We start from the raw sequence: 10,254 nt of genomic DNA, 5'->3' as shown, positions 1-10,254 counted from the left end.
GAAGTGTCAGAGGGCCTGCTTCGCTGGGGACTATCTATCGCTCACCGCAATAATTGAATTGCTACAAACATTCACCTACAAGATGTTGTTCTGGATCACTATGGTTCTACTGTGTATGGCTACATACATGCAGATGAGGCCAAATGGTCGCCTCCAAAACCTCATTATCGCTGCAAAAGAGTGGACAGAGAAACAGCTCTTTTGGAAAAAACCACAGAATGTCCCCAGAAGTGGAAGCTCGGATATTAACCTGGCAAATATGTTCCCACCTTCGAGACGGTTTATATTACGCAATATTGCCAGATCTTCGAAAGCTATCATCGCAGCAAATGAGGATAATTCCGATTCTGAATACATGGACCATATCACAAACCAGTACACTCCAACCGGCTTCTCCGTGGAGGAGATTCGTGATCTGGGGAGATTTCCTGATTATGCAACATTCAGCGGCGTTCCTTTACCAAAACCCTATGAGAAATTCTATATTGAAAAGGCTTTGCCTCGGCCATATCGTCCCTTTCGATGGCCATATCATCAAACAATGGGTAATCCTTACCTGCGTGGTTTATGCATTGCGCCTGATTGGGAGTTGTGGGATAGGGGATATGCTAACAATGAAAAGCTTTGTCTAGAATGGACAATGACTGGTGGATCGAGCTGGATAATACGTATCGGGAACGAATAGATCAACGAAAAGCCCTACGCAGGGATTACGGAAACTTGGTAATGGATTGCCTTCCTGGATCCGAGCTGGCATGCAGAGAACTCATGGAAATGGTGATTCAATTTCTCTGCGCACGATATCCTCATTATTTTTCCTGTGATGGAATGACGCTACACAATAATATCCTTGATTCAACACAAGATATTACATCATTTCATCCACTGGACGTACTCTTTGACAATATACCAGAGGACTTTGCAATAATGACGCGGGACGACAAGACGGGGGAGTACATCTTCCGCGCAGGTATTATTTGTTACTCAATGGGATGGACGTTGGGGGACAAACTCGGACTCGGGCTTGACGACATCCATGATCCTGTGCCAGATTACTTGGAAAAAATAGGATTTTCAATTAAGCGGCACGTCAGCCTTACCCTTATGAGAAAGTATTGTGCAGTATGGAACTGACAGGACATATGTTTAGTTTCTTCGCCAAAATACCCACTGATAAACCTATCCAACGGGCAGCTTGGAGTATCGAAGGAGGAAAGATTCTTCTTCTGCCCAAGGATCATCCGGAAGTTACGAGGGAGCCTCGCCAAGATCCAAATCTTCGCTTGGAGGACTGTCACCTGAGGGTCGATTGGCAGACACTTCGTCGTCTGCCACTCTCAGGGGCTGTAGTGTTCAATTTCAAGGCGAACTTTACGCCGGTAACAGAATTTAGGGATGAACCGGGGATCCCCAGTCTATTGTTAAAAATATTGCATGACAGCAAGAAATCGCTTTTGGAGTATAAGAAAATTTGGCCCGTGGAGCATGTCATCGTACCGCACTTGAAAATGTGGAAAGCCGAGCAAGAAGATAAAGGGGTAGTCGACAGGAACTGGGAGGTTTCGACCCTAGCGAACAGCCCTTACTTCGAAGGCTGGGAGGACAAATGGCATCATCAGCAGGGGTTTTAATGATATAGACCAGCTGATGCAAACTGTGAGCGGACTCCTACGAGAATATTGCCTAGGTCAGTCTCTGTTTGCTAACCCTTCATATAAATATCGCATTGTCCGCTGGCCAATCTGTTGCTGAGTTGCATGACCACACTATTTATTCGATGCGCTTGTGTTCTAGAGGCATATAAAAACCTTGATATGATCGGTTGATTGGATAAAATGGAGTTAACCTCAAAAAAAGTGCTCTTTATTGCCTTGGACACCGATGAACAGGAGCTAGCGGTCTAGCACTTGATGGCTGAAGTAGGAAACGATTCTTCGACCGAAAGCACCATTAATATACAAATTTGGATATCGCAGTCCATAGCTATTTACCTTACCTTTACTGCGTACCTACAGTTTCCGGAGGTAAAAGTGCCGACAGACGATGGGATTCCGAGATAACATTTTCACACTAAGCCAAATCTAGTAGGTTTCTTGAGATTCTTAGTCAGTCAGTGGGGCTGCAGCCAGGGCAGCCAATAATGTGGACGGAAGACAGTATCGTTAGCAGTATTCTTTCTACGCCCCCGTTCTATGCTCTCGACATGGAGGCAAATTCGGGCATTGAAAGTCGGTACCAGCCGATAAGGTCATATAAGATGGCAATAAAGATTGGTGACATATTCATTTCAAAGCTAGCGTCAGTCTACTGCTTCTACTCACCCTAACCCTTCAACGGCCACTTTTAAGCTCCATAGACTTCGACCTGATCATAGAATGTGGGCGTGGAACGATCTTCAGAACGCTGTTACACGGCTTTCATTAGCAGTTTTCTTGCTGCTTACGCGCTATGTTTCAGCACCTATGGCGATTGGGATTGTATCTGCGACTGTCGCATTGCTCATATGTGTACACTGGAAGGCGAGAAAGGCAAGTTCTTTCGCTTCCCCATCGGTCATTCCGAGACTAACATTTTACTATAGACCGATCCACGTCATAGAGCCATTAGATGGGACAGAAATAAGTATCCAATTGAATCTTTAATAGAATTTGATTGGACTTTGTCGGAACCCCCTGTCATCCGCCCTTTTAAAACAAAATACCACTTGACGATGGGTATGTTGGAACCGCAATCTCTTCTGCACTATACGAATAGAAATTAAGATAAAAATTTGCAGCCATCGAAACACTAAGTCCAAATGATCTTGTTCTCTTCGACAAAACTTATTCGGAACGGCTTTCTCTTCGACAGTCGCTGCTTCACCAATACCCCGACGAGATTGTCGGGGTGACGGACACGTCCGATGTGCGCATTGGATTAGCGGTCCGCGAGTTATACAGCTTTTTGTTCGAGCTATACCTACCTACGCGATATCCCACAATTTTCGGAAAATGCCATGATAAAGAGACTTCTATGATAATGATTAAGAATCTTGTAACGAACAAGACCATCAAAGAAGAAGCGTCTCTGCATAGAACTCTGGCAACGATAGCAGAAAATGTTGATGAGGACTTTTTTATACTCCTACCCCATGACCAAAACAACCCCGATGGAGGTTACTACCGCCTGGACGCACATTCGGCCTGTTTCCCCTCCGGCTTCATACCAAAGGACAAATTAGGAAAAAGCTTGGCTGGTATACATGGTCCAGTACCAAGATACAAAGAAAAGCTACAAAAAAGCATGGACAGGTTCTTTTCACGCCTCGAGCCTGGAAAATTCGTGAAACGCGAGAACTGGACGGTGACAGTGGACGAGGGGCTCTATTCCAACATTAATAAGAGCTCCCCGATTATACAGAGTAATCCGAATAAAGTTACTCTGAAGGATTTGGATCTGAATAAAGTATGTGGCGAATCTAGATTGAGCGTGTTGCTTTGCTAATTAAGTTCCCAGGCTTTCCTCCGCTGCGAACGACAGACTCTTCACCGGCTTCCAACTTCTGGCGCGATAGTGTTTGCCTTTCACACATACCTCTACCCAATCCAGGATATCAAAGCCGAGGGTAGTGGGGAAGATCTTGCTTTGGCGATCGATGGACTTGAAAGAGGCAGCGTGCCCGAGATATATAAATATAAGGATGGGGAAAAATGGGGGCATGCAATCAAGGATTATCTACGGCAATGATCTGTTTGTTGGTTACATGTACATGTTCGAGGAGATAGACACACATTGATGCTATCTGCGTGCCTAAGTAATAAGGCATCAATTAGGCATCATGTCCCCGCGTTTTAAACTTTTCGTGTTCCAATAAATACTTTGCAAACTCAACCACGCCATCCACGGAACCACTCCGCCTTCGACATAAAACTAGCATCGGGCGTTTATAGGATGTATTCATTGATAATAGTCTGCCATGCTGAATGTGCGGATTGACAAATTGCCACCAGACCGCAAGACATCGTCCAAGGGTAGGCTAGCTCTTGAGCCAAAGCTAAAGACTCCACGGCTAACCGTGCAGACTGTCATTCATGTTATCGGCGGCGTATCAGGTGTGACAGGAGCTTGCCGAAATGCAGGAAATGCATGATTCGGGGGCTTTCATGTCCAGGCTTCGGCCGCATTCAACTCAAGTGGGACCAAGGTGTCGCGAGCAGAGGTGTTTTCGCGGGAAGACGCACGCCGGTACGGCAGAAGGCCCCTGCAATGACCACGAAGAGAGGGGTGGTTCAGTCAAATACGTCCAACTGTGCAAGCCAGACGGTTGGCCAGGATGGCGTGAGGCATGATAAACATGGTCCTGAGTTGTCTCTAGCATTTTTATCTTCGCCTACCGCCGACCGTTCTCTTTTTGAAGGCCACTCATCTCTGACTATACTGACCAAATTGTTTTCCCATTTCATTAACAGCGTTGCTCCTCGCCTGACCTGGATTGACAGCCCAGACCATCCATGGCGAATGGTTATCCTCCCTCTCGCACGACGCTGTTCCTTTCTCCACATGGCGATCCTTAGCGCTGCCGCCGCCCATTCGCGTTTTACATCCGCTGAAAGTGCGCCGTACGCACTCTTCCTGGGAGATGTTAGCCAAAGCCTCCGTGATACATGTGTTAGGCGTGTCAATGGGGCAATCCAGCACGAACTAGAGTTATTTGCACATGGAAATCTACAGACCGATCAAAATTCATTAATCGAGATCCTGGCAACCACGCTGGTCCTATGCTATGGGGAGATGGTAGTTCCCGGTTCCACAAACTGGAGACTTCATTTGCATGCCTGCCGTATACTCATCGAACGGCAACAGTGGAGGGAGGGAGAAACGCGGCTTTCCGATCCAGTGGCCTGCTTTCTTCTGAAAGAGGTCGCCGATTTAGAGGTCTTCTACAGCCTGGGAACCTTCACCAATAACCGAGTTTCCCCAGTCTCTGCCCTACCGCAATCAATATTTTCCAATCATTTCCGAACATTTACCGGGCTTCTTCATGAAATAACTGCAGAGGAAAGGCAACGATATCAAATGATGAAGAATATCCAAACCCTTCCTAGCGTTGACATGGGAGTTTGGCGCCATAAAGCAAAGGATGCCCGCGCCCAAGCCTTGGCAGATACTCTTTGGTTATCAGCACAGGATGAGTACATGCGCAATCGTATCGACTCACTCTTACAGGCATATTACCATGCCAGTATTATATACAGCTACCAGTTGCTGGCTTCACTAACGGAACGGACTTCAATCGTCCAGATTTTGATACCTCAACTCCTCAGGGAGATTGAGGAATTCACCACTGGTTCTATTCACATGTTCTCGCACAACATATTCCTACCACTTTTTATCGCGGGAACAGAGTGTTGGTCTGATGGAAGGCTACAAGAATTGATTGATGAGCTTTTTCTGAGGCTTGTCTCAACAACGGGATTATGGTGCAATTATAGTGCAATGCACTTTCTCAGGGCATTCTGGGCGAGACCTGAATATCACGGCATTGGGAAATGGTACCAGTTTGCGCGAGAAAATGAGAAGGGAAACACCCAGTTCATAATTTTCTAGCAAATGTTCTCGTAGGGAGCATCTGACACTGGTTTGGATATTCCACCTGTGATGAAAGCCCATTAGGCAAAACTATCCAAGGAATATATCAATAACTCTGTTATTTAGCATGTTTTCGTATTATCCCACCAGGAGTGTTACGTCTGTGGAGCATGTAAGCTAAAGATCAATGGCTTTCGTCATTCATTCCAAGGCGGTGTATTTGAAGGAATTAAGGAATTTTGCAAGGCTAGGGAACTTAGTAAGGATGGGTGAGTCATATGGTAGCTTGCACTGAAGAGAAGCTGGGGTTATTCTGCCAAGGTTATTGAACGGAATGACAGGTAGTCTGCATACGACTTCAGGAAAATAGCCTGTTTGATTTCTGGTTGTTGTTAAAATAGATGTATCAAGCCCACCTTGTGTCGCCACATCACAGATCTGCGGAGAAGCCTGTTGGTCTCACTAGAAGCACAGGGAAACAATTTACGCCCTGCGAGACTTGTGCTGTATTTTACACAAATAGGACCGAAAATAACTAGTTGCACCTAATAACTAAGGCCAAGTTTATGGCTTTCATAGAATGAAGAACATAATACAAGTTTTACCCACTTCAACATGGCCGCTACCTTCTTTGATTAGTCCAGCAGGCAAAGGTATTGCATAACATAGTCGATAAGACATGTGATGGCCTATACCTTGCTAAATCCCTCGTAGCTGACAGAGATCTCGTCAGTTCTGGCAATACCCGCTGCGCCACGAATTATTGAGTCATCACTCTTGTTGCTTGTGTGATAATTCATAGGGGGCTTTGGCTCCGAGACGGTATTCGGCTCGATAACCGAATCTTCAAGACCAGAGAAGGTGTGCTTGTCAAATTTCCGGCCACTGTCGTACATTGGCATTTTGTAAGAATCTTTCCCAGAGCTGTTTTTGCCGTCCGTTCCGTAGCGGACACGGACATAAAGAGGGCGCAGGACAGCGATCGATGAGCACATGATTGTGACTGTACTTTCAGTTGATGACCAGAGGAGCATTGGAACGGTGTCATCTTGATGCAGTTAGCTCTGCCAACAGCAGCAAGAGTTTTATGGACATACATATGTACTCTGATGCATTTAGGCCTCCCAGAGCTACAGTACGGACAATGCCACAGATCCCGGCACTACAAGCGTGTCAGATACTAAAGGGAATTAGAATGTTAGATGAAACTTACAACACCCCAAGACTGAGCGCACCGGCAACAGTAAATTTTTCTTTGCGCTTCATGTTGAGATCCCAGACGATAAACCAGGGGAGGATGGCAAAAGAGAAGTCGTCGACGACGAACCATGCTGGGCAAGATTAGTTTATGGATCCAGATAGAAGAACCTGTGGGAACTGACATCCAACAGTGAAGCCGACCTTGGAGAAATCAAGCCAGCATGTTCCTGGTGCCATGCGATTCCAGGACTTCTGGACAGGGATGCATTGCACGATAACGCAAATGCTGGCGAATACAGAGATGAAAGTTGTAGCTGCCAGGAAGCCTCGGATGACCCACACTTGAACCCGATTCCGCACAATTCGGAGAAGGAACAAGCCAACGGCCAGTTTGCCTACACCAATGACCATGATTCCAGCCACCTGACTGAACAGCTCATATTTGACGGCTGTGAAGTATGTCATTGGGTCCCCAACATCGGCAAACAGTCGGCCCAACCCGTATGCAGTCGACATGGTGACGAAGATAACATAGAGGATTTGTAGAATCTGAAGGATATCAGTCATTGAGGACCCTACATGTGCTGCAGGTATGGTACTTACCAGGGCAACAATAACCATATAATCGTCAGCGCCGATGGAATTTAGAATGAATTTCCGCGTGTATAGCCGTAGCCCCACGAAGACAATGAATATGATCAACTCCACCCAGTGGACCGCGTTGGTCATGGGCCCTTTGCCTCCATATGCACTCATACCGAGAAGAGCCAAAGAAAAGTGTTGTTCTTCAGAAAAATCAGTCCTCCTGAGAGAATAAACGAAGAAAACTCTTCAGGTTAGAAAATGATGCCGGTTACTGCGTTTTAATACGAAAGATTGGTCCCCTATATCAAGCGGCATGAGTTCGTGATGTTGATCCACTGCATGGCGCTATGACATTCCGGCATTGTGCCCTGTCAAACTGTATATGTAAGGGCGCATAAGGATAGTCGGGATATATTAAGCTACTCAGGAGAATTATCAAACGAGCGTTGTGATAAAAGTGTTTCAACCCCATACTTGGGATTGACAGATCGAAGAGGTCACCGCAGATCCCGCAAGCCTCATTTATCATTTGTGTAAAGATGAAGGGCCGTTGCCGGTGGCTTGACAGGTCCTAACCTTCGGTAGATGACGATCTCTCCCAAAGGTTCCAGCATCCACCCAATCGGGAAGAGTCCAATATTCGGTTTCCGTGGTCTACTGAAAAGCAACAAAGCTAACGACGATCGGACTCTGAAGATTTGTACATGTAGATGATCGTCGTTGCACGACCCCCACAGATCCGTATTTTGGGTTCTGTCAGCTTTTCTCCCCGCCATGGCGGAAACTAATGAAGAGGAGATTTTTAGGCAACACAGACCTCCTCCATATGACGCTTCATAGTTTCACGTCCCACTTTCTCCACTTCGTATAGTGAGATTGGATCCTGGTAACAGTACTAAACTGAGTAGTTACAGCCAACAGGTCAATTGGAAGGGTCTCTTCGGCACAGCGCTCACTAGCTTCCTCCACACCCTCAGCAGGATGGGCTTGGTCTAAGCGTTGCTGGGTAGAGGGAAGAACCCCTCTCTCCCCCTTGAAGGATCAGCGATGTTGGAAACCTTCTGGCGAGGGCGAAACCGAGCATATATATCTTTATCCTTAGAGTTAGGACAACCGTCTTCAGGATCCCAAGACTGTACTGCACTCCTTCAACCCGACATCCGAATCATTGCATTTGCAGGTAAAAATGCCGTCCCAATCTCAGAACATCATTGCCGCCCTTGATGCAGTCCAGCATGAGGCGTTCGGCAACGAGGTAGAGCGCCTGCAGGTCCGTGCTGCTGCCCGTCGACTGCTCGCCCGCCTGGAAACCCCCTATGAGCGTGCCTGGGGCTTTTGTTTCGAACACCCGGTCGTTTTTGCAGCCATTCAGACCTGCATCGATCTCGGACTTTGGAAATCATGGACCGATTTGGGAGGTGGTGAGAGATCTATCGGCGATCTGGTCAAACTGACGACTCCTACGGTCGACCATAACCTGCTTCGTACGGATTTATCCAGCCGCTAGTGCGTTTCAGCTCATTAATGCTGACCACATGCACAGGTCGACTCTTCCGTTTGTTGGCCGCTTTCAACGTTGTTGAGGAGACGGCAGAAGACAAGTTCCAGCCGACTGCGTTCTCTTATGCCATTGGTGATGAGCGCACCAAGGTGCGGGCCTCGCTTCAAGCCGCGTATGCATGTCCTCGTCAATTGATTATATACACACGGCACTGACAGTTTACGCAGGACAAACCAATATATTGCGGCCGGTCACAACTTGCCAAAATATCTGGCCAAGATTTCTTACATGGAGCCGACAGATGTCAATGTGAACAACTACACATATGCTGACCCAGATGGGCTTAACTTCTTTGGTCGTTTACAAAAGAGTCCTTCCCACTATGAGGCATTCACTGGTCATATGGAAGCCTGGACTACATGGAAGACCCCATGGACCAAGATCTATGATACAACCAGACTGCTCGAAGGTGCCAAACTAGACGATGGGTCTCCTTTCGTTGTTGACGTCGGTGGAAACACCGGCATTGATATTTCCCGCGTCCTCGCTAAGCACCCAGACCTTCCTGCAGGTTCGCTCGTTCTGCAAGATCTTCCCGAGATAATTGCGAAAGCCAATGTCGACAAGAAGATCACTGCAATGGTTCACGACTTTTTCTTACCACAGCCTGTGACAGGTGAGAGGTAGAACCCAACAAATTGTAGGCCCGTGATCTGACATCCAAGATGCAGGGAGCCGTGCCTATTTCCTGCACGCCGTCCTCCACGACTGGCCCGATCACAAGGCCAAGCAACTATTGGAAAACACCAGGAACGCGATGAAAAAGGGCTACTCCAAGCTTTTTATCTACGAAGTTGTTGTGCCACCAACAGGAGCCAGTATCGCCCAAACTACGATGGACGTCGAGATGATGTCGTTGCTATCGTCTTCAGAAAGAACCCAAGGTGCATGGGAGAACCTGCTGACTGACTCGGGTTTCAAGATCGTCAACTTCTGGCCTGACCCCCAAGAATACGAGATGATCATTGAGGCAGAGGTCGCGTAGCTTCCTGCTGGATGTATTTAAGGTTTTGATAGATTAGGTGCTACAACTTGGAAGTTACATGGTACGGAACTTTGCGCCACCTCCTGCAGTTATCCGCGCACACCACGCAGGCTCGCAGGATCGCGCTAATATTCCTCCCGAGATACCGCGGCCTGACTTGGTGATGTATCACAAAATTTACGGTTTAGAATATGACTGTTCGACCGTCTGCGCGTAGAGTTCACAACCGCCTATTTGCGAACCACAGGACGCCACTTTATCTTAGAAAGCATACTTTTACCACTGCGCAAGAGGCGTGCGTTATGACGTCCAATCTAGGGTAAAGGGCGTGCGGAATATGGGGTGCTATGTCGTT

At 47.2% G+C, this 10,254-nt stretch overlaps 5 protein-coding genes across 5 annotated transcripts; 4 read left to right on the top strand and 1 right to left on the bottom strand.

Moving 5' to 3' along the window:
- Window positions 1-259: 259 nt before the first annotated feature.
- Window positions 260-1,644, top strand: BDV59DRAFT_208700 (heme-dependent oxidative N-demethylase family protein; the record flags this gene model as incomplete). The annotated part of the gene is made up of 3 exons (XM_073695252.1): window positions 260-545; window positions 623-1,085; window positions 1,151-1,644. The coding sequence occupies 3 exons, from the start codon at window positions 260-262 to the stop codon at window positions 1,629-1,631; spliced, it is 1,230 nt and encodes a 409-aa protein (XP_073547146.1). The 3' UTR covers window positions 1,632-1,644.
- A 1,066-nt stretch (window positions 1,645-2,710) lies between these two features.
- On the top strand, window positions 2,711-3,726 carry BDV59DRAFT_193880 (heme-dependent oxidative N-demethylase family protein; the record flags this gene model as incomplete). The annotated part of the gene is made up of 3 exons (XM_073692306.1): window positions 2,711-2,714; window positions 2,777-3,444; window positions 3,496-3,726. The coding sequence occupies 3 exons, from the start codon at window positions 2,711-2,713 to the stop codon at window positions 3,724-3,726; spliced, it is 903 nt and encodes a 300-aa protein (XP_073547145.1).
- A 150-nt stretch (window positions 3,727-3,876) lies between these two features.
- Window positions 3,877-5,803, top strand: BDV59DRAFT_180602 (Zn(II)2Cys6 transcription factor). The gene is made up of 2 exons (XM_073690083.1): window positions 3,877-4,010; window positions 4,061-5,803. Exons 1-2 carry the CDS (start codon window positions 3,956-3,958, stop codon window positions 5,584-5,586), a joined length of 1,581 nt encoding a protein of 526 aa, XP_073547144.1. The 5' UTR covers window positions 3,877-3,955; the 3' UTR covers window positions 5,587-5,803.
- A 306-nt stretch (window positions 5,804-6,109) lies between these two features.
- Window positions 6,110-7,694, bottom strand: BDV59DRAFT_208695 (uncharacterized protein; the record flags this gene model as incomplete). The annotated part of the gene is made up of 5 exons (XM_073695251.1): window positions 6,110-6,616; window positions 6,666-6,730; window positions 6,782-6,899; window positions 6,951-7,519; window positions 7,690-7,694. The coding sequence occupies 5 exons, from the start codon at window positions 7,692-7,694 to the stop codon at window positions 6,258-6,260; spliced, it is 1,116 nt and encodes a 371-aa protein (XP_073547143.1). The 3' UTR covers window positions 6,110-6,257.
- Window positions 7,695-8,209: 515 nt separating this feature from the next.
- On the top strand, window positions 8,210-9,899 carry BDV59DRAFT_208693 (S-adenosyl-L-methionine-dependent methyltransferase; the record flags this gene model as incomplete). Its single annotated transcript, XM_073695250.1, has 4 exons — window positions 8,210-8,837; window positions 8,897-9,026; window positions 9,082-9,530; window positions 9,586-9,899. The coding sequence occupies exons 1-4, from the start codon at window positions 8,540-8,542 to the stop codon at window positions 9,897-9,899; spliced, it is 1,191 nt and encodes a 396-aa protein (XP_073547142.1). The 5' UTR covers window positions 8,210-8,539.
- Window positions 9,900-10,254: the final 355 nt, after the last annotated feature.

This window comes from Aspergillus ambiguus (assembly GCF_047715705.1).
Source record: "Aspergillus ambiguus strain CBS 117.58 unplaced genomic scaffold BDV59scaffold_20, whole genome shotgun sequence".
NCBI lineage: Eukaryota > Fungi > Ascomycota > Eurotiomycetes > Eurotiales > Aspergillaceae > Aspergillus > Aspergillus ambiguus.
Note: the sequence above shows the minus strand (reverse complement) of the source record. Positions and strands in the feature narration are given on the sequence as shown.